Source organism: Opisthocomus hoazin, chromosome 3, assembly GCF_030867145.1.
Source record: "Opisthocomus hoazin isolate bOpiHoa1 chromosome 3, bOpiHoa1.hap1, whole genome shotgun sequence".
Taxonomy (NCBI): Eukaryota; Metazoa; Chordata; class Aves; order Opisthocomiformes; family Opisthocomidae; genus Opisthocomus; species Opisthocomus hoazin.
This window is the reverse complement of record NC_134416.1, coordinates 76232622-76254047: the sequence shown is the minus strand read 5'-3', so window position 1 is coordinate 76254047 and position 21426 is coordinate 76232622. Positions and strand designations below refer to the sequence as shown.

The 21426-nt window shown below is 43.5% G+C and overlaps 1 protein-coding gene across 3 annotated transcripts in view; it reads right to left on the bottom strand.

Moving 5' to 3' along the window:
• The window catches only part of TMEM245 (transmembrane protein 245), a 97389-nt gene extending 79891 nt beyond the window's left edge, over nt 1–17498 (bottom strand). For all 3 annotated transcript variants that reach the window (XM_075416713.1, XM_075416712.1, XM_075416715.1), the window contains exons 1-4: nt 16878–17498; nt 4805–4922; nt 3491–3592; nt 2429–2536 (exon numbers count right to left, since the gene is read on the bottom strand). In XM_075416713.1, the coding sequence (XP_075272828.1) occupies nt 2429–2536; nt 3491–3592; nt 4805–4922; nt 16878–17498 (949 nt within the window). The remainder of the gene's footprint in view (nt 1–2428; nt 2537–3490; nt 3593–4804; nt 4923–16877) is intronic.
• Nucleotides 17499–21426: the final 3928 nt, after the last annotated feature.

The following is a 21426-nucleotide window of genomic DNA, read 5'->3' as shown; positions in this document are numbered from 1 at the left end:
CCAAAGCAAGATAACAAAACATCAAAAAATCACTGCAGAGGAAAACCAAGAGAGTAGTTGTTTCACATCCCCGCAAGTAAAGCCTTTTTCTGTACAAGAACAATGTTTCCTAACCATTCACACAGAAGATCCAAACCAAAGACGACCAAAAGGAGGCTTAACACACCTCACAGAATAGAATGCTAAATCCCAACAGACTGTTGGAAAATTATTTGAACTATTGTTAAGAGTAAACAGGAAACTCCATATTTGTTCTTTTCCTGCTGTGAAGGAAAACAACAGAATTTGCAAGACAAAAAAACCATCTGGTTAACTGTCTCAAGAAAATAAGTCAAAAAACCTTGTCTATAAAAGACACCTTTGCAAAACCGCTATAGTTTTCTTTTGGCCAAGAGAGACTACAACTTGAAAACAGAAAAAAAAAAAAAGTCTTAATGAAGAGAAAAAAAATAAAACTGGTGTGTAAGTTAAAAAAAACAACAACACACAAGCAATAAAATTACATTGCACATTTGTGGGAGACTGTTGCTTGACCAGATGTTGAAAATCCAGCTAAAAATAAGCTTATTTCCAAAATTAAAGACTAGAGACAGCAATGTAAGAAAACTGTTACTCTGATGCTCTGTTCTCAAATTTCAGGACACACGTCCATATATTTATTTTGATGATAGTCATGTAAAATGTAGAAACATAGATAAGAAAAGAATACATTGACTAAAACCACTCTTTTTATACTTAAAAATGAAGCACATATTGAAGTACAGCTTACACTGACATACTTAGAATTAGGAACTGTGTTACATTTCATCAAAAGATTTCTCAAGAGCTTGTTTACACCGTTTCACCTGGTGGCTACAGAAACTCATCAGTTTCATGAATTCTGCCTTTAGCCAGAAGTTTTGAATGCCACGTGCTCTAAGCGTTCTCTCCCGCACAATCACAATGCTTCCTTCTCTGAAGCACGATTTACACATTGCAGACAGTATTCAGGACATACTGTCTTGAAGCAGACAACACCCAATTTCAAACTGAAGTTTTGGAAGTCCACGTTGTGTCAAGTTGAATGACCTGTTTTGCCTACTTGCAAGAAACGGATGAAACTTTTCAATTTCCAGAGGTCTCTGTAATAGTTTATTTTTCTAGTACCACGTTCATTCCAAGGCCAACTCAGAAAAATGATGTGAGGTTCAAAAGAGGATGTTGGTTGACAAGAATCTCAGCATGACCCAGCAATGTGTGCTCACAGGCCAGAAGACCAACTGTACCCTGGGCTGTATCAAAAGCAGCGTGGCCAGCAGGTCGAGGGAGGGGATTCTGCCCCTCTGCTCTGCTGAGACCCTACCTGGAGTCCTGCATCCAGCTCTGGAGCCCCCACTACAGGAAAGACCTGGACCTGCTGGAGTGGGTCTAGAGAAGGGCCACAAAAATGATCCGAGGGCTGGAACACCTCTCCTAAAAGAAGGAAGGGCTAAGAGAGTGGGGCTGTTCAGCCTGGAGAAGAGAAGGCTGCGGGGAGACCTGATTGCAGCCTTCCAGTACTTAAAGGGGGCCTATATGAAAGATGGGGACAAACTTTGTAGCAGGGCCTGTTGTGAGAGGACAAGGGGTAATGGTTTTCAACTAGATGAGGGTAGATTTAGACTGGATATAAGGAAGAAATTCTTTACTCTGAGGGTGGTGAAACACTGGAACGGGTTGCCCAGAGATGTGGTAGATACCCCATTCCTGGAAACTTTCAAGATCAGGTTGGATGGAGCTCTGAGCAACCTGATCTAGCGGTAGATGTCTCTGCTCATTGCAGGGGGGTTGGACTAGATGTAAGGTCCCTTCCAACCCAAACTATTCTACGATTCTGAGATTCTATGACATCTAAATACCTTCTTCGCAACTATTTCAAGTCATTTCTTAGAGATTTCAAGTTGTGTTACTGCAAATGAAAGTATCATGACTCAAGCTACAATGTCAAGTAAACTCCCTGCAGGACTTCGGGCATGCCATAGTTAAACAGAACAAAGGCTTTCGTCATTGTGATCTGCAAAAATTATTCCAGTCTGTCCACACCTGGTCCAGGAATCCAGTATATGTATCTCGTAACTGTTTACAAATCAAAGGCAGGCTAAGTAAAAAAGAGAAAAAAAAAAAATTCAGAACAGGAAAAAAACACACTCTCACTCTGGAGGGAAAAAAAAAATTCTTCTAGTCAGATGTACAGACAGCCATGTAAACTATCATTTGAAATATAGCTTTTATATTACTGTGTTCTTAACATTTTTAAAATCAGATAAACCTGCTTTACAAGGTAAGTATAAGCATGCTATTTTGGACAGGATGAAGAAGATAGGGACTATTTTGAAATTTGCTCTTAATTCCCTTCAATTTCACGCCTTGAGAGCAAATTCAAATGTTTTCTTACAGAGTATTCAGTCACCTGAGGGTTGTGAGGAACGTTCATTATTGGACTCCTCTTCTGTCATTGAAATTGCCATGGCAATTGTTGAAGCAGCAATGGAAATCATCTGACCAGGAAGCTCTGCCCCTGTAAAATATATACGTGTATGCAAATAAAGAAAAGCTTAAGTCTTAGAATGTTGTATTTGTTGCTTCATATCCACCGAAGCGGTCAAGCAACAGAAATTATATGGATAGACACTGTTAGTTTTTAATATGTATTATGTCAATACGATCAAACAGGAATGACTGTTCTTACGTTTAGAATTACAATACACCTGGAGCCAAAGTACAAAATCAGTTACTTGCTTAGCACTTTCCTTGCTAATGAACTGCTACCAACCAAGTCATCCGCAGTTGCTGGCAGTCTGATTAATCTAAAAATCTCTATAAAAGATAATAATTTTTACTAACCAAGATTATAATGACTTTCATGAAAACTAAAAAAGCAAGACAGGAAAAAAGTTTCCCAAAATAATCACACAGCCAGTACTAGAAAGGAACACCTGACATTTACTTTTATGCAAAACTGACTTACAAGAGGTAAAACCTATTTTTCTCAAAGTCCAAACATAAACCGCAATTTTAAGAAACCAGTATTTTAAAATCAAATAACTGGATATAAGAAACTTGCTGGACAGAGTTGCATTAGTTTCTCTTACACTTGATATCATAGGAGCTACTAAACCCATATTGCTCATTTCTTCCAAAATTAGGCTCTGATTTCAAGCTTTCTGGGCTTTCTTTACGCTTGAAGCTACATGTATGGTTCTGTAAACTTAAGCAATCAGGCTTGATAATGAGAGTCACTACTTTGCTATGGAAAACAAACATCAGTCCATTACAAAGATTTTCTGTGAAGAATCAAAGATTCACTTCAGCAAGCGTAAACCACTTTGAAACAAACATACCTAAAAATCTTATAGTAAATTCTCGCAATCTGTATGATATTGAATTTACACTAATACAGTCCAGATTCTTTCACTTGACTTTAGAGAACTTTCGCCTCCAACAATAAAAGAAATAGTGAGTCATTTCTTACCAGAAGACTCCTTTCCATTCTGCTGTTCATGCAACACGCCTACAGTCATCAGAACAACTATAACCAGAAACACAGGAATCCTCCAGGAACCTGCCACAGAAGCTGAAAGATACGGATTTTTTTTGTTTGTTTGTTTACAAGAACAGTTACATCATTAATGAACTTTATATTTAGCAAAACCAAGAAAGGCAGCACATCGGTGAAGAATAATCTGGGCAGAAACTCAGAAGTGTCATAAAGGCAACAAGTTTTCTACGTTCAGGAAAGCAAGAACAGAAAAAAATAGGTGAAAAATTTTCTCAATGAATAAACCAAGTTGTTACCATTCCTAACCAAAGTATTTCAGCAGAAAGTCACTGAAGAGAACAATTTTTAAAACAACATGCAAAATTACATGAAAATACACACAAAATACAAACATTTCAGTCATCAGAGGCAAATCAAGTTCCCCTCCCAAATGTATATTTATGTCAGATCTCCATAGAGTTGCATCAAGCAGTGCCTTGCCTTCTTCAGTTTTGGTTTTGCAGCTAGTACTTCCACTAAATACAAGACTCAAAATGTAAGCAAATGCAAAGCCGTTACGTGTAGCTTAAAACCTCTGGAAAGCGTCCCGGCGTGGTCAGAACAACCCGTGAAACCTGATGCTAAAGCAAAGTAAATAACGAAATACACTGTGAAACCTTCCATGATGATAGTCTTCCATTATCTGCATGATACTTCCACCACAAACTCTGATATGGTAACATAATCTGATAATCTGTTATATGAAATACGTAACATAAATCTAATACTAATAGATTACTATAATCTTATATTTGTATTAACAGATTACATAGATTACTGGCAAATGTATTTGATATTGTTGATACCGTATCGACACGTTTGTTGACTACTGATAGAACTTTTTTTTTTGCTTCCATTACTACTATGAAATGCACTTTTCAGCTTCAGTCATGGCCAATGACAGGCTCTCAAGAAAACAGTAATATTAGAAATCATCCCAAGTGAAAGTCTGAATCCACCCACACGTGACCCCAGCCCTTCCCCACTGTCAGGGAGCTGGTACCAGGTCTGTGACTGCAAGAGCCAAATTAGGGAAAACCACGGGAAGCAGAAACCAAGTAGAAGGAGTGGAAGACACACATTGCTCAGCATCTTGTTGCCTTCCCATTCCTTACTTCAACGCTCCCTGCCAGCCACACAGCCAGAATTACTGAGCATCTCCGCTAAGTCTCCATTATAAGGATTTAGCGGAAGAGCAAAAACAGAATACCAGCGAACGCATTAGAATAGCAACTTGCTGTTACTCACCTAAATGAAAGAGCAGCATAATCCAGACAGGGACAGAGATCGCTTTTAAGTAACGTTCAGTGCTTGTATTCCACTTGAATGAAACCATCAGCAGGTAACCAACTACCAACGTCCATATCTAAGAAAAAAAGATACACACTGATATGCATACATACATGAGCACAATACAGCTGTATTTTGTTGTGTGCATACGCACACAGGCACATACCCCTAACTGCCATATTGAGAGGACTGAAGTCAGGTTCTAATTCTTTAAGAAGCCTGCATTTCAGAACTGCCAGTTAATTACAGGGGTTTTTGCTCCATGTAACAGAAACGTCGGTATGGTTCCAACATGTAGGGGATACATGCTTTGCTGGACACAAACCCTGAAGGAAGATGTTTTTGCTTCTGAGACCAAGCAATGACTACTATTGAAATGTGAGACCCTGAATGGAGCAGGGCCACCAGCAGCACCAGCGGCACCACCTATTCCAGTACAGAGCAGCTCTCCAGCTCCTGTGCTCCAGTCCTTGGAGACAGAGGAGGCTTTAAGCCAAACACAAATACAAGCTGGGCGGAGAGCGGCTCGAGAGCAGCCCTGAGGAGAAGGACTTGGGGGTACTGGTGGATGAGAAGCTCAACATGAGCCAGCAATGTGCGCTTGCAGCCCAGAAAGCCAACTGTATCCTGGGCTGCATCAAGAGAAACATAGCCAGCAGGTCGAGGGAGGTGATTCTGCCCCTTTACTCTGCTCTCGTGAGATCCCACCTACAGTACTGCGTCCAGCTCTGGAGCCCCCAACATTAGAAGGACATGGATGCGTTGGAGCGGGTCCAGAGGAGGGCCACAAAGATGATCAGAGGGCTGGAGTACCTCTCCTACGAGGACAGACTGAGGGAGCTGGGGCTGTTCAGCCTGGAGAAGAGAAGGCTCCGAGGTGACCTTATAGCAGCCTTCCAGTACCCGAAGGGGGCCTACAGGAAGGATGGAGAGGGGCTTTTCATAAGGGCATGTAGTGACAGGACAAGGGGGAATGGCTGTAAACTAAAAGAGGGCAGATTTAGATTAGATACTAGGAAGAAATTCTTCACTGTGAGGGTGGTGAGGCACTGGAACAGGTTTTCCACAGAAGCTGTGGCTGCCCCCTCCCTGGCAGTGTTCAACGCCAGGCTGGACGGAGCTCTGAGCAACCTGGTCTAGTGGAAGATGTCCTTGCTCATGGCAGGGGGCTTGGAACCAGATGATCTTTAAGGTCCCTTCCAACCCTTACCATTCTATGACTCTATTCTATGACAGCCATTAGGAAGCACAACAAAAACTGCAGTTCCTCAGCAGTGCTGGTCCACAAAACAGTCATACCTTTAAATGACTTGTGACATGTAATTTTATCAAGTATTTAACTAAAAACACTAAAGAGACAGAAAAACGTCCATGACAATGCATCAAAAGGCAGTTGTGGTCATTTTGGTTTTGCTGGTTCTAACTGCCTTCAGCGACTCTGCTCATCAGATAAATCACAATACATAATTCTAATTAAGAACCTTGAGATGAAGAATTTGAGCTTGAAAATGCTGAAAAGAAGTAAGTAGAAACCAGAAGAGGCAACAGGAGGTGAAAATCTGCTACTCAGCAGCAGATGTGAAATAAAAGAGGCATGAAGATCTGTAAAAATAAAAGCTCAGTGTTGCACGTCCAAAAAAAAATAGAAAAGAAAAAACCTGATATTTCTGGCACAAAGTCAATAAACATTCCCTACCCATAACCAGTTAAGGACACCTTCAAATTTACACTTCTAAATCCATAAATCCCAATGAAGTTTAAACACAACTTCTGTTAACAGCATTTGCTGAAGCAGACGTCACTGTAAGAAAGAATGCACTGGCAGAGACACAGAAGAAGTAATTAGACAGAACACACCAAAAGAGCTTTCACCTCTTTACTCTGCACTATACAACTCACAGTGAAGAGGCAACAGGCCTATGAAAAGGTGGTTTTGTGTAACTACTCCCATGTACTTAATGGGTGTAGAGGAAATCTTAATTGTACTAATAAATTCAGCAGACAAGCAGCGATGGACCCCATTAACCTCAGAGGGAATGCTCACACACACAAGGTAATTTAAAATCGCTTAAGAAACACGTACCCTTTTCATACTGATCATTCTCAAAGTTGATCAGTCCAACTTTTCCCTGCTATCTATCTCTAGCTGTGCATCAACAGAGCTGTGTAATGCTTATGGCCAAATGTGGATTCAAGATAAATGTCTAAAACTAACACAACTCTTAGACATTAAGATTAAAGTCATAAACAACAACAAAAAAAGTATTTTTGACCTGAAATGCATGGCAGCACTCCTTTAACAGTACAGGTTCAAAACGTAAATTCACTCACAAGGTGTATTACAACACAACTGTAACTGCAAGAGATAATTCAGCATGAAGGTGCTATCCTAATCCCTAATACCAGCCACACAGCATCTTTGTATGATAAATACTGCAGCTTCAAGGCATTTTTTTCTCTTTAGCTTTTAAATCTAACGATAAATTACAAACAGGATAGTCAATAAGTTCAATAAATTAGACTTTCTGACTAAAAATACGCTAAAAGTAGGAGGTTAACAGGGCATCAGCCGATATTTAACAGCCAGCACAAGCAAAACATGATATACTGCTTTTAGCCATGTATGTAGCTGAACTAAAAGCTAGCATTTCAGGGTTTATGTATTCAATATTTTTTGTGTGTTTTAATTTACAATAATTCATCAATTCTCATTTCTAAAAGCTTACAAAATCACCTGAGTAAAAATATTTCTTATTTCTGTTGAACAGAAAGAATTAGTTTATTTTAAAATAAACAAGTCCTTTTGTTTCAGAGATCAAACAATAACAGTCCTGAAGCCCTGTAAAAAAACCTAGCTAGTCAACTGACTGGTGCAAGAGGTTTAATTTCAGTGACACCATGGAGGAATCAGTTCTCTATCAGTTAATTTTACAGCCAAACACTTCCCTACGCTGCAAGAAATACACTCCATGGGAACTAGGGTAGCCTACTTCCAACCATTCACAGCTGAAAGCAACTGACAAAGCCTATTAACTTAAATTGACATGGACTAGGATTTCATCCCATACTAACTTGGCAACAGCCTACTTTTTTTGTTCCTTTAACCCTTTACATGCATGTTACATAACCTTCCCCACTGTTTTTCTGAAGGGTCTCCAAATGTTTTGGCTACAATTGCATGAGAATATGAATAGCCTGTTTACTATTATATGTCCATCTCAACAACTGACATCATAGAAATGAAGAATAAAAGATACTGCCTACTTTCATCCAAATTAAGCTACTGTAATTATTGGACTAAAACTAGAATGGATACAAGTTCATGCCTATAAATTTGATTTCTAAGGGTATACAGCTAATGAGGTAACTAAGATACACACTTCAGATACTGCAGAATGCATTAGCTACCATAAACTATTTATTTATCAAGCTGAGGTCAGTTGCAGATGCCTAACTTTCACCATGTACTCTGAGATTTTAAATGCCTATTCAATCATAATTCATATTTGCAGACACACACAACTCCCATACATCAGTATTTTAGGATCATTTAATCCTGTAAGGTTTCCTTCTTCTTCCTTCCCTTGCTTATCTTCATTGTCTCACCAGACAGCAAAGACCCCATTTCTCACATCTCCTTTGCATTTCATAGCACCACTTGCAAATTGAACAAAGTGTTTTGCCTTTAGACATAAGAAGTAAAACTGCCTGCTTCCCTGAATAAACAGCTGTGAGACTGCAGTGCAGCTTCTTGGATTTCAGCATCCACTTTTGGGTTACAGTTAGAAGGTCAGATTTAAAGACATCTAGGCCAGTTTGAAAGGCTGCAGTTCTCTTTTAATATACCAACTGGAGGCAAAGCTACACCACAGAAAGATGTAGCTTTTACGTTACGCTAAAGCATCTGCTTTAGTGTTTTGATTTTTCTTTTAAAATTTCAGTGTTGGAAAGTCTAGGATTTATCAGCATGATCATATCACCAGTACTACTGAAAGTCTGTTTCCAGTTCCAATTAAAGTTGAGAGAATTTGAAAATCTGAGATGCTCTTTTCACTTTGGCATAACGTTTCAATGAGAATGAACCCTTTCTTACCCCTCAACTCTTGACAAAGCTTATATTGCTTTATATTGAAGAGTATCATTCTTTATTTACACAGTTCACTCCCTTTTTTTCCTATCAGCAAGTTAATCTCTAAGGGAGAGGTTTTACAGATGAGCTCATGTAATAGCTCGCTGCTACTGAAAGCGGCAGTTCATTCTCTCCCACTGCCAGTCGTGCAGTCCCACCACTTCTGCACATTGGCTTCGACGTTCGTCCAGTCATCTCAAGCTCCCTAAGCTGATAAAAAACTATCCACAAAAAAACCCAAGAGTTTATAATCTAATTCAGTCATAGCTAAACAGGCACACAGAGCTAAGACAGACACCAGCAACTGGGCAACTGAAGCATACATCGGAAGCGGAATAAGCAAGACCACCTCCTCACTGGTAGCAAGGCTGTGGGAATGACTCGGCCCTCCTCGGAATGTTGCCTCAGAAATTCAACATCCAGCAGTGAACATGTTTCCTACCTGCTTCATGTAAACCACCCCACAGTAAACACAACAACGAAGACGGAGCAGAATAACCAACAGAGTTACTTCTTCTGATATATGCGCTGCCAACCTTCCAAAAGTTTCCAGTTTTTAACAAATCAGGACCTACCAAATGGCGTGTTTTAATCCTTTCATTTTCTAGCTGTAGTTCTACCCACTCCCTGTGCCGTTTCAAAGTTTTGGGGTTTTCCCAGGCTGCTCTTTTCCACTTGGAAAACATATGGCAAATTTTTTTATGGTTTGTTTTGGTTTATTTGTGTTTTTTTTTTTTTTTTAATTGAGATATTTACAGCTGTTTGATGAAACTATGGATCCAATTCAGGCAGTTTCCTATTTTCCAGTTTGTTTCAGTGTTGTGACAAAAAAAATCGACACTATCTCACCACTTCCCTTTAACATTTAAGAATAAAACTTTCATTTGGAAATAGAGATTTTCATTAGTTTTCCTTAAAATACGAACTCTTTAAAAACATTGACCAAACACTTACATGGCACTTTTGCACACTTTTAAAACAGTGTTGCACTGAGTGAAGCTATGTAAGAAGCAATCTTACGACAACAGCTCGTTATTTCTACCTCTTTCTCCTCAGTAGCAACACAGGCCGGCGAAGGAAAATGAACCTACCACGAAAGCCAAGCGGAATAGTGTTGGACTTGAAAAATGAAGCAACACAAGGCGTTAAATGCATCGCTAAAATCCAAACTGTGTTTGCCATTACGAACATCACAGTGTTTTCTTTGTTCATTTGAAACTGTTAAAATTTAAAGTGCTAAACAATAAAAAAGATAAGAAGGAGGCAGGTGAGGAATTCTGAAAATGTCATTCTGATATCAGCCTTCAGAACCACAATTAATTTCATGGGGCTTTACCATATATTCCATGGTACACAAGAGGAAATAGCCCACAATGTGCAGACTTAGGCAGAATGAAGAAAGTTTAACTGCCCTCCATTTAGCATAGAGACAGTCTTTGTCAGATACAAAAAAAAAAAACAACAACACACCTTAAACCAACTAATCACACATACAATACTATTGCCCACCTCGGAGCAAACTCAGCCACCTCTTCCCTTCACTAAGGAAGCCATCATTTACCTAAGCAGGTACATGACATCCTGATTTTTTTTTTTTTTAAGTGAACACACGTAAGCAAAACCTGACAGACTGGGTTATTCCTTGTTCTAAGCCCAAAGGACTAGGGCAGCATACCTGTTCCATTTCTTCTAAAATGCCCAACTGCCACATGTGTCCATGTAGACACCTTTGGCATTAACACACGCAGACTGCTCAACCACGTGAAACGAAAGCTGAGCGTTCAGCAAGGCTACCCCTTTCTGAAGGGACAAGATTATGAACTTGTAACTAGAATCCTAGGGCAGGAGGGAACCGACCATCAAAATCAACACTGCCACACGTGGGTTAATAGTATTTTCAATGTGTCCTGAAACATTTCCTACACCATGAATTTAAGGATATTTGTTACCTCCAAGGTATCCAGAAGACTGAAGCTATGGATGTTGAAAATGCTCCTCCTTCACTTCACTTTTCCTGTCTTCATACAAAAAGTTATTTATGAGAAACTCTGTTAATAAAAATGCTATTCAGAAATCAAACTTTTCAAGATTCATTTGTGAAAAGAGGTTTTTCAGAGCACATCAAATTCCATGCAGCCAGAGCACCACTCCTCTGACATGTTTCATGAGACGGCTCCTCAACATACACAACTTCAACTTCTTGCTTTATTACAGAGAGCACAGCTAAAATTTTGCTGGACGGTTCCATAACAATCATTCCTTTCAGAGCTGGCAAAAAAAAAAAACACCAAACTGCATTTAAATAATACTTAGAAACACCAAAATTAACTAACTTTATGTAACATACATCTTCAGGCTCCAGGCTAGCATCAGCTTAGCGCCTGGGGCCGCAGTTCACGCACGTAAGTCTGAACAGGCTCCTAAGCCTTTTCAAGAAAGGTACCTTGCTGCAGGTGCTCCCAAAACTGAGGGTGGGTGTGGAAGGGACAAACAAAGGTGGAAAACAAAACACCATCGACATCTCCACCTTTCCCTGCCCTTCCTCATCCTGTTTTTAAACAGCCCACATGTGGTCTCCACACAGCTGATCTCTACCAAGTTGTGAAAACAAACCAAAAACCGTGGTTTTGGTAAGATGTGCTTACAGTCAGTACCTGTCTGTATGATTTACAAGGCATGATACCAAATAATGAAAGGATTATTATAGACAGCAGAAAGAATACTGAAGAGCTTTGTCAGGTGTGATTTCCTGTTGTTTCTTCTTTATGTTGGGCAAGTTTTAGAAACCAGCAAGCCTATTTTAAGAACACAGGGAAGAAAAATTAAAAAAACCCTCTACCTGAAACACGCCGAAAACAGGACTTACACACAACTCAAAAATCAGAATGTGTTTTTCTCATTTATAGTTATTCAAGTATTATATTCAAACTTAACCCTTGCCTTTGCCAGAAAATACACTGCCCCACCAGGTGAACTTGACAAAACGTAGATGCTTTTTCGCCCCCACAGGTGATACTCAATAGCACTGTGGAAGCCAAGCACCTTGCAACCTGTGACCGAAAACATTTGCCCAGAAGCGTGTTTGAGAAATTCAGTCTGTGAGAGTTACTCTAGGGACTGCTGACATCTAGTGCCAACACAAATGGAGGGTTCCCTAGTGGACATCTTCAACAGCTTCCCTGACAGGGAGCAGACTGTCCACTAGCCAAAACAAACACCTCCTTTGACAATATTCCAATGCAGTGGTCACGGCAAAGAGCATTTCCAGATTTGCCCAGCACTGTAGTGAGGAAAGGATGGGTTAGGTCCTCTAACTGCATGCTAACTGCTACAACAACGTGAGTTGTATCTAGTAGAGTCAGAGATATAAAAATACGCTGACACACACACATATATGAGTACACAGTTCTGACCCCAACCAGCAACCTGTGACAAACCAGGGAAGAAAGACTGGCCACTGGAGAAAGATTTTGACAACCCCGTAACCGACTTCACTCCAGAGAATTCTGCCAGTTCTATCAGATTCAGTTTACTAAGCTGAACTTCAGAGTCAATGTACAGCAGCTGTATAATTCATTTCATCTGCTGAGATCTACAAACTGATTATTTTCTAAATAAATATGAGCATGTGAACCCTGATGAAAAAAAAATAATATACAACCAATAGCTGGCACTTCCTGTATATCACCGTGAGTGTAAAACATCAGGCCAAAGGAGTTTGCACTCTTGCCACAGAGCAGAACTTCCCATAGCTTAGATACAGTGCTGGATACAAGCTCACTTCAAACAAAACTAGGACAAGGCAGTCCAAGCTTAGTCTTCGGAAGGTATGCTAACTGCAAGGCTAACCATGCCAAAACTGCTATAGCATATAAACGTGTAAGGTTATATTCCGTCCGCTATGGGACAAATTCCCCTCCTTTCCATGAAAAAAAGATGCAGAAAAACATTCCACTTCGCTATGGAGCGCATGTCTTCTACGTAAGACTTCTGCAGACAACCCATAGGGAAGGCTGCAGTCAGAGCAAGGAATTCATTTGGAATTTATAACCAGCTCCTAGCTTTAAGGCACAGCAGCCTACTACCTTTCTTGAGCAAGTTTCTTCAAAGATGATGCAGGAACTGTGAAACACAAAGGGAAAGAAAAGGAGACAGTGGGAACAAGATGCTTGTAGACTAGCCCAAGATCCTCAAATGCAGTGTTTTGCAATCACCTATCAAACGGTCCTGTCGTGGGGGTACCCAGGACTCCTAATTCCTGAAATGCAGGTGTGACTTAAGAACCACAGACAGGAATACAGCCATTTCCAAACCTTCACTCATCACCACCACGAACAGCTTTCCCAGATTTGAGGACAACGGCACAAGAAAGCTCTGTAATACACTGGTGCCAAGATACAGCTCATTATGTCTTTATCACATGCAATTGCTGTGTTTGGAGAACATTTTTTTTCTGGAACTGAAGAGAATTTCTGTCTCTGCATCATGGCCTAGTATCTACCATAACAATATCTTTAGTTAGAGAACATCAAACTGGTATCCCAAAAACCCGTAACTGTTCTCAGTTAAATTCTAACAACAGGAATCCTCTCACTTCTCTAGTACAGCCAAGGGAATCGGAAAGGGAGAAGACAACCATGCATGTTCTTCCCCTCTGTAAGCAGCAGGGCCATCCAGGCGGGGCAAAGCTCCAAATAAGCATAAATACACTGTACACTTTTGCAGCCCAAGGCAGAATCATTTGTTGTGGAAATACAGACATTCATAGTTCACAAGCTCAAAATTACCATAAACAAATGCACTATGCTAGTCAGATACTGGTCTCATATTGAAAACCAGCCATGCTTCCTCGTCTCTTTTATGCTTTTAATAAATTATTTATGTATCACAGTCTTGGCAAGAAAGTATTCCTTGCTGTCTAAGCGGAAAATGTACTTATTTTATGTTAGTTAAGTTATTCTGTATCAAAATATTTCAAAACACAGAAATCTAGATTGGCTTAGTGGGAGGATAAAAGAAACAGTGCGAGAAATTAAATTGCCGTTACTTTTGCTTACCACACGGAGTATCTACAAACAAAAATAGCTGTAATCTTCATGCAAGACAACATATAGAAGGAACTGTGGAGGATTTGGATCCCAGAGAACATTGCAATGGAGCAAACTGACTTGTAATACCCAAAACTCCTGCACAGCTAACAAGCAGAACGTACGCATGCAAACAGAGCCCTGCCACACAGCATAGCAATGAAATGGTTTTAAAATGCCTAACTGAAGTTAAAGTAGACACTATTAACTGATCCAGCTCAAGGCTCCTCAGCAGCATGGGTAAAATTAAATTATCCTGCTACGGCTCCGAGATCATACAAATCAGGTAACAGCAAAATTCAAAAACTGGAATAGGAAAACACTGTAAAGTGTATAGATGATGCCAGGCTGAGTTGAGGTTATTTACTAAGGGAAATCCCATGTTTTTTTCTCGTATGGGGCACCCCCAGAAAGAGATAAAGGCAGCTTCTTAGAAAGCTACAGAAACCGGTTTGCTGAAGGGAGTCCATGGTCAGTTATTTTGACACGAACTCAAAATCCTCCCAGGGAACTCAAGTCAGAAGAGTTCTGGGAGCTTGCTATCTTTTGCCCAGTTTAAATCTTACAGCACTTCAGTGAACACAAGTGTCATACCAGGACCACTGGTGCAAAACAAAAGCATCATAAACTGCTAAGCAAAACTGCACTCACTGAGCATGCACAGACATCCAGCAGTGCATTACAACCACAGTTAGGAGGTTCAATCAGTGCAATGTCCTTTAGTATCCTTGCACTTACCCAGTGCAAGTGGAATTAACTAAGTTTGAATAAAGGACTGGACTTAGCCAAGTCAGTTAGTGCAGTGATATTGCTGATTTGTTAAAAATAAAATGGGTAGGCCAACGCAAACAAGAGTCTTAAGCTTATCAACTAAACTGTGTGGCAAGCAATCAAAACGTCCCATCAGCACCAAGCCATGCTTGCATTCTTTCACCACTCAGCTGAAGGTAAAGATGGTTGCCTCCTTGTTAAAACACTGTCTCTGTCTCTAGCTACTCAGTCTTAATTATACTTCTGAGGACAAAACAGACCAGAAACACATCTCCACGGACGTTTTCCAGCGTGTGACAGCACTTCAGAACAGAAAGCCAAGAAAACCTCTTCTTCCAATGTTCACCTTCACTAGACAAAACATATTCTCCAGTCCATCCTATTCACACTGGAAATCGCTCCAAATATCCTTTATCAGTACGTTCAGCAGAACTATTACTTTTTTGTTTCTGGTATACACCTCCAAAGTTGCGTTTGAGATACCAGCATGCACCAACTCCACCGAAGCTATAAAACTAGTATGCACAGAACATGTGTAATTCAAAATGAGAAGCCTGGACAAGCTTGTTAGTCTTTTTTTTTTTTTTTTTTTTGACAGTTTCTCTCTCTTGCCCACATAAGAAGATCAACTTTAGGTAGTTCTTCAGTTTTGTCTCCAAGTACACCCTATTAAACCAACTGTGTATGTCATTTTCCACCCAAGCGCCAGGGTGGCATTGTCGGTTTGTTTGTTTAAAAAACTGGAGCAACTTCTTAAAAAAAAGCCTTTGACACTAAGCAACATAGGCACGACAACTGCACATCAGCATGTAATAAAAGTACAACTTACTGATCTTTTGTGCTTTCACATATCCATTTACTTCAGATAGTATTTTTTTGCATTTTCAATTATAATTAACAAAAGGAAAATGAGTTCTGCTGGAGGTTTTAACTAGTCTACCTACCGAAGACAACACAGGGAAAAGCAGTCTCCCAGAAGCTTTATAAGTAACATTCATAAGTTAAACAGCTTTACTTTTTAATGCTCAAACTGAGTTTGCACTGTTTGATACTTTAAGACAAAAATTCAAAAAAAAAAAAAAAAAAAAAAAAAGAGTACACTGAGAAACAAGCCCTGAGATGCCTTTCCCCCCCAAGCCACTCACAGAGCTGAGCCGCTGTTTCACCAGGCTTAAGACACATCTCACAGCCCAGCAGAGCCGATGCTTGCCCAAGACCTCGCTCGAATTACCTTTGGCTTGACAGCATCTCGGTACTGGGGCGTGACTGAACTACAGGAAATATCCACAGAGAATCATGGAACGGTTTGGGTTGGAAAGGACCTTTAAGGGTCACCTAGCCCAACCCCCTGCCGTGAGCAGGGACATCTTCAACTGGACCACGTTGCTCAGAGCCCCGTCCAAACTGGCCTTGAGTGTTTCCAGGGATGGGGCCTCCACCACCTCTCCGGGCAGCCCGTTCCAGTGTTTCACCACCCTCACTGCAAAAAGTATCTTCCTTATACCCAGTCTAAATCTACTCTCTTCCAGTTTAAAACCATCACCCCTCGTCCTGTCGCGACAGGCCCTGCTAAAAACTCTGTCCCCACCCGGCTGAGAGAAAACGTCCCCGCCGCCGCCGCCGGGTGACAGCGAGCCCCTCCGCCGCGCTCTCTAACCCGGGGGCTTTCCCAGCGCTGTTCTCCACCCGGCTTCGCCCCGCCCCGCCGTGCCCGGGCACGCCCGGCGCTGCCGCCCGCCCACCCCGTCCCGCCAGCAGAGCTTGTGCGTCCTTTAAGCGTAAAAACAAACAAACAAACAAAACCAGCAGCCACGGCGACCTCACGCAGCCGCCTCACGGCTTGCGGCCGCAAACGCCCCCCCCGACGCCGCCGCGCAACAAGTGAGATGGCGGCGGGGCGGGCGGGCGAGCAGCGGGGGCGCCGCCGGCCAGGGCCACATCCCGCCCCTCCCGGCGGGGCAAGCCGCCGCCCGACGCTCGCCCGCCCCGCCCCGGGCGCAGCCGGCCGCCCCAGAGCCCCTTCCCGCCCGCAGCGGGCACTCACCCACTGGCTGCTGAAGTAGTCCAGCCCCTGGCAGATGAGGCGGGCGGCCTGGGCCAGCAGCACCTGCACGCCCAGCGAGCTGCCCAGGCAGTAGATCCCGTAGAGCAGCGGCCCCCCGGCGCCCAGGAGCAGGAGCAGCCGCCGCCGCCGCAGCACCTGCTCGCCCAGCGCCTCCACCCCGTAGTCGGCGAAGCAGATGGGGAGGAGGAGGGCGGCCAGCAGGACGGGCGTGCGGGAGCGGTGCAGGCGGCCGAGCCAGCGGCGGCCCAGCGCCGTCAGGGAGCTCTTGAAGGGGTGCAGGAAGGTGCCGCAGAGCACGGCCCAGAGCAGCGGCCGCAGGAAGGCCTCCAGGATGAAGTACACCAGGACGGCGGCCCCGCAGCACAGCCCCGCGAACAGCAGCGCCCCGGTGTTGTAGAAGGCCTGCTTGATCGGCTTCTCCAGCCGCGGCAGCGACATCCCCGCCGCCCCGCCCGGGCAGCCCAGCGCCAGCCGCGGCATGGCCGCCGCCGCGCCCTCCGCCCCGGCGGCACCCGCGTCGGGGGAGCCGCCCGGCCCCCGCCGCTGCGCCGGCGAGCCCGGAGGGGCCGCGGCCGGGAGCTCCGCTCCGCTGTCGGCCATGGCGCCCGCCTCCTCCCGCGCAGCGCCGGGCACGGCCGCGGCTCCGGCCGCCGCCACAGGCGAGGGCGCGGAGAGGCGGCCGGGGCTGCCGGGGGCTGTAGTGCCGCCGGGCGGCTCCGGGCACGGGCGTGCGCCCAGCCCGGCGGGGAAGGGGAGTTGCCGGCGGGGAAGGGTGCTGGGAAATGTAGTTCCGCCCCGGGAGAGCCGGCGGCGGGAGGGGGGCGGGGGGGGTGGTTGTCCCGGCGGTCCGTTACCCCGCCCTGCCGTGTCGGTTCCCGCCAGGCGCGGCCCGAGGCTGCCCGGAGGCTTCGTGGCTTTCCCCGAGGAAGGCCGCCGAGGGCCGCAGCCTGGAGGAGCCCCGCGGCTCGCCTCCCCGTCTCCGTCCCGGCAGCGCTCTCCGGTCCCGGCCGCTCGCTGGGGCAAGGCGGGGAGCGGGAGGGGCTGCAGCAGCCGGAGGGTTTGGCCGTGTCGGAACACGCTCTGGCACCGCACTGTCTGAGCGTCTGCGCTCTCGCTGGGAATTAGGCCCGCGGAGAAAGCAGTTGCTCTGCCTGCCTGGCTTCTTTTAGACCAGACATCGGCGAAATTACGTGGCAGCAAATGCTTTTTTTGCGGATAATCCGTGGAGGAGCCGGTCTCCCGCGCCCGGTGCGCAGCAGAGCTCCGTGCCCACGCGTGAGGCTGGCAGTAACATCTTACAGCTGCTCCCGCCGCCGGCGGAACGAACGCGCCTGGTCCGGGCGAGTCTGGCGAGGGCTGGGATCCGCCACATTCGAGCTGGCTTGGTGCTGGCACCGCGCTCCTCAGGGTTTTCCTTTCACAGCTTCGCACAAGCCTTCAGCAGGCACCAGAACCGTCGGTAACACCGCCATGAAAGCCCCAGAGGCATCCTTCGCTTTCTTCTGAATGAGAAGTGCGGTGTATCCTCTACAACATAGACAGAGGTATATCACCTCTGTAATACGCAAAAATCTGTTTGTTTTGGGAGGGGTTTTTTTTGTTTGCCTTTTTTGTTTTGTTTTGTTTGGGGTTTTTTTACTTTTTAGGATTTACATGCCAGTTTAACGTGACGTAACTTCATGGTACATTTGTGTCCACCAGGACTTTGGTGGAGCATTTCTTGCACGGTGCAGACATCTAAAAGCTGAAATTACTGTGAGCGCAATGGTTTTTACCTTGTGAAATGGGACGACAACTGCTCACAGCCCAGCTTCTAAAGGCAGAGCAATATAAAGACAACAGACTGTAGCTGAGACTTACCCTTACCATCATCCCAAGGAGGAAAGGTGGAGGTTTTTCTCCACGCACTTCTATAACCGTGTTGCACCCTACAGCTGTCGATGGGGCTGGGCCCAGACAGTTTTCCTGAAGCTTTTGCACCACCATCCCAACTTCGTGCTGCAGAGCCTTCCCTGCCCATTACACACACGTTCATGCTTACAAAGGCCCCTCTCAGCCCCTGCAGCTCCTTGGCTTCCATTGCGGAACGGATCACATGTAGGTTTGACAAAGAGCTTTAATTCCATGCAGCGGAGGCATTTGTAGATCAACAGGTACTTCGTTTGATCCTGATGGTGATGAGGCATCACAAGCAGTTGTCCATACAAGAAGCTTTTATCACACCTTAAAACGATCCTGTCACTCACTGCTCTTTGATCAGATAGATCTGCCTCCTGGCAGAGTGCTGAAATAGGTAACAGGCATGCATCGCTACCTGAACCTTTTCTCTTCAGTTCCTGCAGAGCAGAAGCAGCATGCCAAAATAGACTCCAATGGCTCATTACAATACATTTATTGCATTAAAGCTCGATTAGCAAGTGTCACTTAAGATTTACATGGGGAGGGGAGGGAGGGTTGGAGGGGAGTTGAGAGTACAAATCCTTCTGTTAGATAAACAGAGATGCCAGCAAATCAAATCTTCATAGGCACATCCTTATTCCTTTGATTTTTCTTAACAGACTCAGGTAGTCACGTTCTTCAGGAACAAAAATTAATGTCACCTCTTTGACTTGAGTGAAGCTATAAATACTGATTTACGTAAGCTGATGATTTGGTCCCTACTGTAGAAAACCTTTCCCATTCTGTGTTTCACTCAAACAACTAAACATATCAGCAATAAAATTTAAAAAAAACCCAACAACAAAACAAAAACAAAAGAACAAACCCACAATGCAGTAAAATAAAGATTTCTAACTTGGATACTACCACATGAACACTTAAGAACACAGACACCACCATAAACATCAGAAAAAAATCTGAGGTGACAGCTGAGGGCAGATGCATGATCTTCACGAGACACACCTCAAGTTCTGAACACTTAATTCCACAACAACGACTGCAGCCTCAACAACTGGTTTTGTTTAAGATTTGAAGTGTTATGTGATTTTTAGATTAGATGCCAATTTAGGTATAAATTGCACTGATACATGGTGGTTCAGGCATTTTATGGCCACATGTAAGTAGTGAACCTCAGGCTCCTATACTACCAGAAATTCTCCAACAGTTCATTTGCATGTATTTTTGCTATTAGTAACTCTTCAAGGGTGAAGAGAGCAGCAAAGGAATGCTTTTGTGTCAATGTAGAAAACATGTATGTGCTTAAAAGCAAACGTGTGATAAGTACCAATAGTCCTTGGTGCTCTTATGGAGAGGGAAACATGCAATGAGATATTAACTAGTGAGAGAGAAGTGCGTAGCTGCTGCCTGCCGTTGTAGTAGCACCCATGATTTTGCACACCGAAGTGGAGCTTTTTGAGTCCCCTTCAAAAGATCCCAGTCACCCATAGTTGTCATTCGCTCGATGTGCAGTCAGCACAGCCCAGCGTTACAAGCTGTCCTACACGTGATGCCAAAATGCTGGGTGGCCATGAAGCAGAGGCGACAGACAACACTGGCAACAGCAAGTTAGTCATGATTTATACCTGAAAAAAACACATGAAACTATGAAATAACTCAGTAACAAAGCCACAAGGTGTCAGCACTGGCCTGCGTATTTAGAAAATAACTCGATCCCTACCTGAGAGACTTTTTGTTTAACTTGTGTCACTGAACATTTGTGAACGTTCAGTTGAGGTTAATCTCACTTTATTAACTCACCTCAGTTTAATGACAAAGTAATATCCTCTTCAGATGAATGAAAAATACTCAACATAAACTACTATAATTTCAATAGTAGCAGGACGAAAGGAAAAAAAAAAGTAATCTTTAAAGATCATCATTAAGATATAAACTGTGTATTTTTAGGTCATCGGCACATACCTTTGTATTTTGGGCTAAAGAAAAAAATTAATCTTTTATGCAGATCAACCGCTAAGAAAATGTGACTCCGAATTAAACATCATTTACAAAATAGTGCTAAAAAGAAAATGAAAACCAGTTCTTGGGATCACCAACTCTGGTTGTACCCAGTGATTATAACAGTGACTGACTTCACTGCAGAAACAACTTTGTTCACTATCTCAGTTGAAATATCTGGTTTCATCAGCAGCGTTGAGTAATTCACACAGCAGACCACGAATCGTGTTCATTTAACACGGGGAATGAAATGCATGGTCATAAGGCAGAGCAGTCAATAGCACCAACACAAAGATGTTCACTCAGTGGGCCACCATGCAAAACACAGCACCAGTCAGGCCTTGGGATGAATAAAATCCAGAGCACTGTCTTGCAGGGCTAGCCCACATGGCAGCTACGTCCAGGGAACAAGAGTTGGATAGACAGAGATCTCAGGAGCAGAAAAGTATTTCGGCCTCGTCAGGCTTGTGACAAAACACCTTACCAATCTGTCAAAAATTACATAGCACAAGACAAGCAGAATATAATTTAAGACCCTCTATTGAGTATATTTAAGATCTCTACTGATCACGATCACTTGGATAGTGCACAAGCAGCCGACACACACCAGATCCATCCTCTCTTGCAGCCTGCA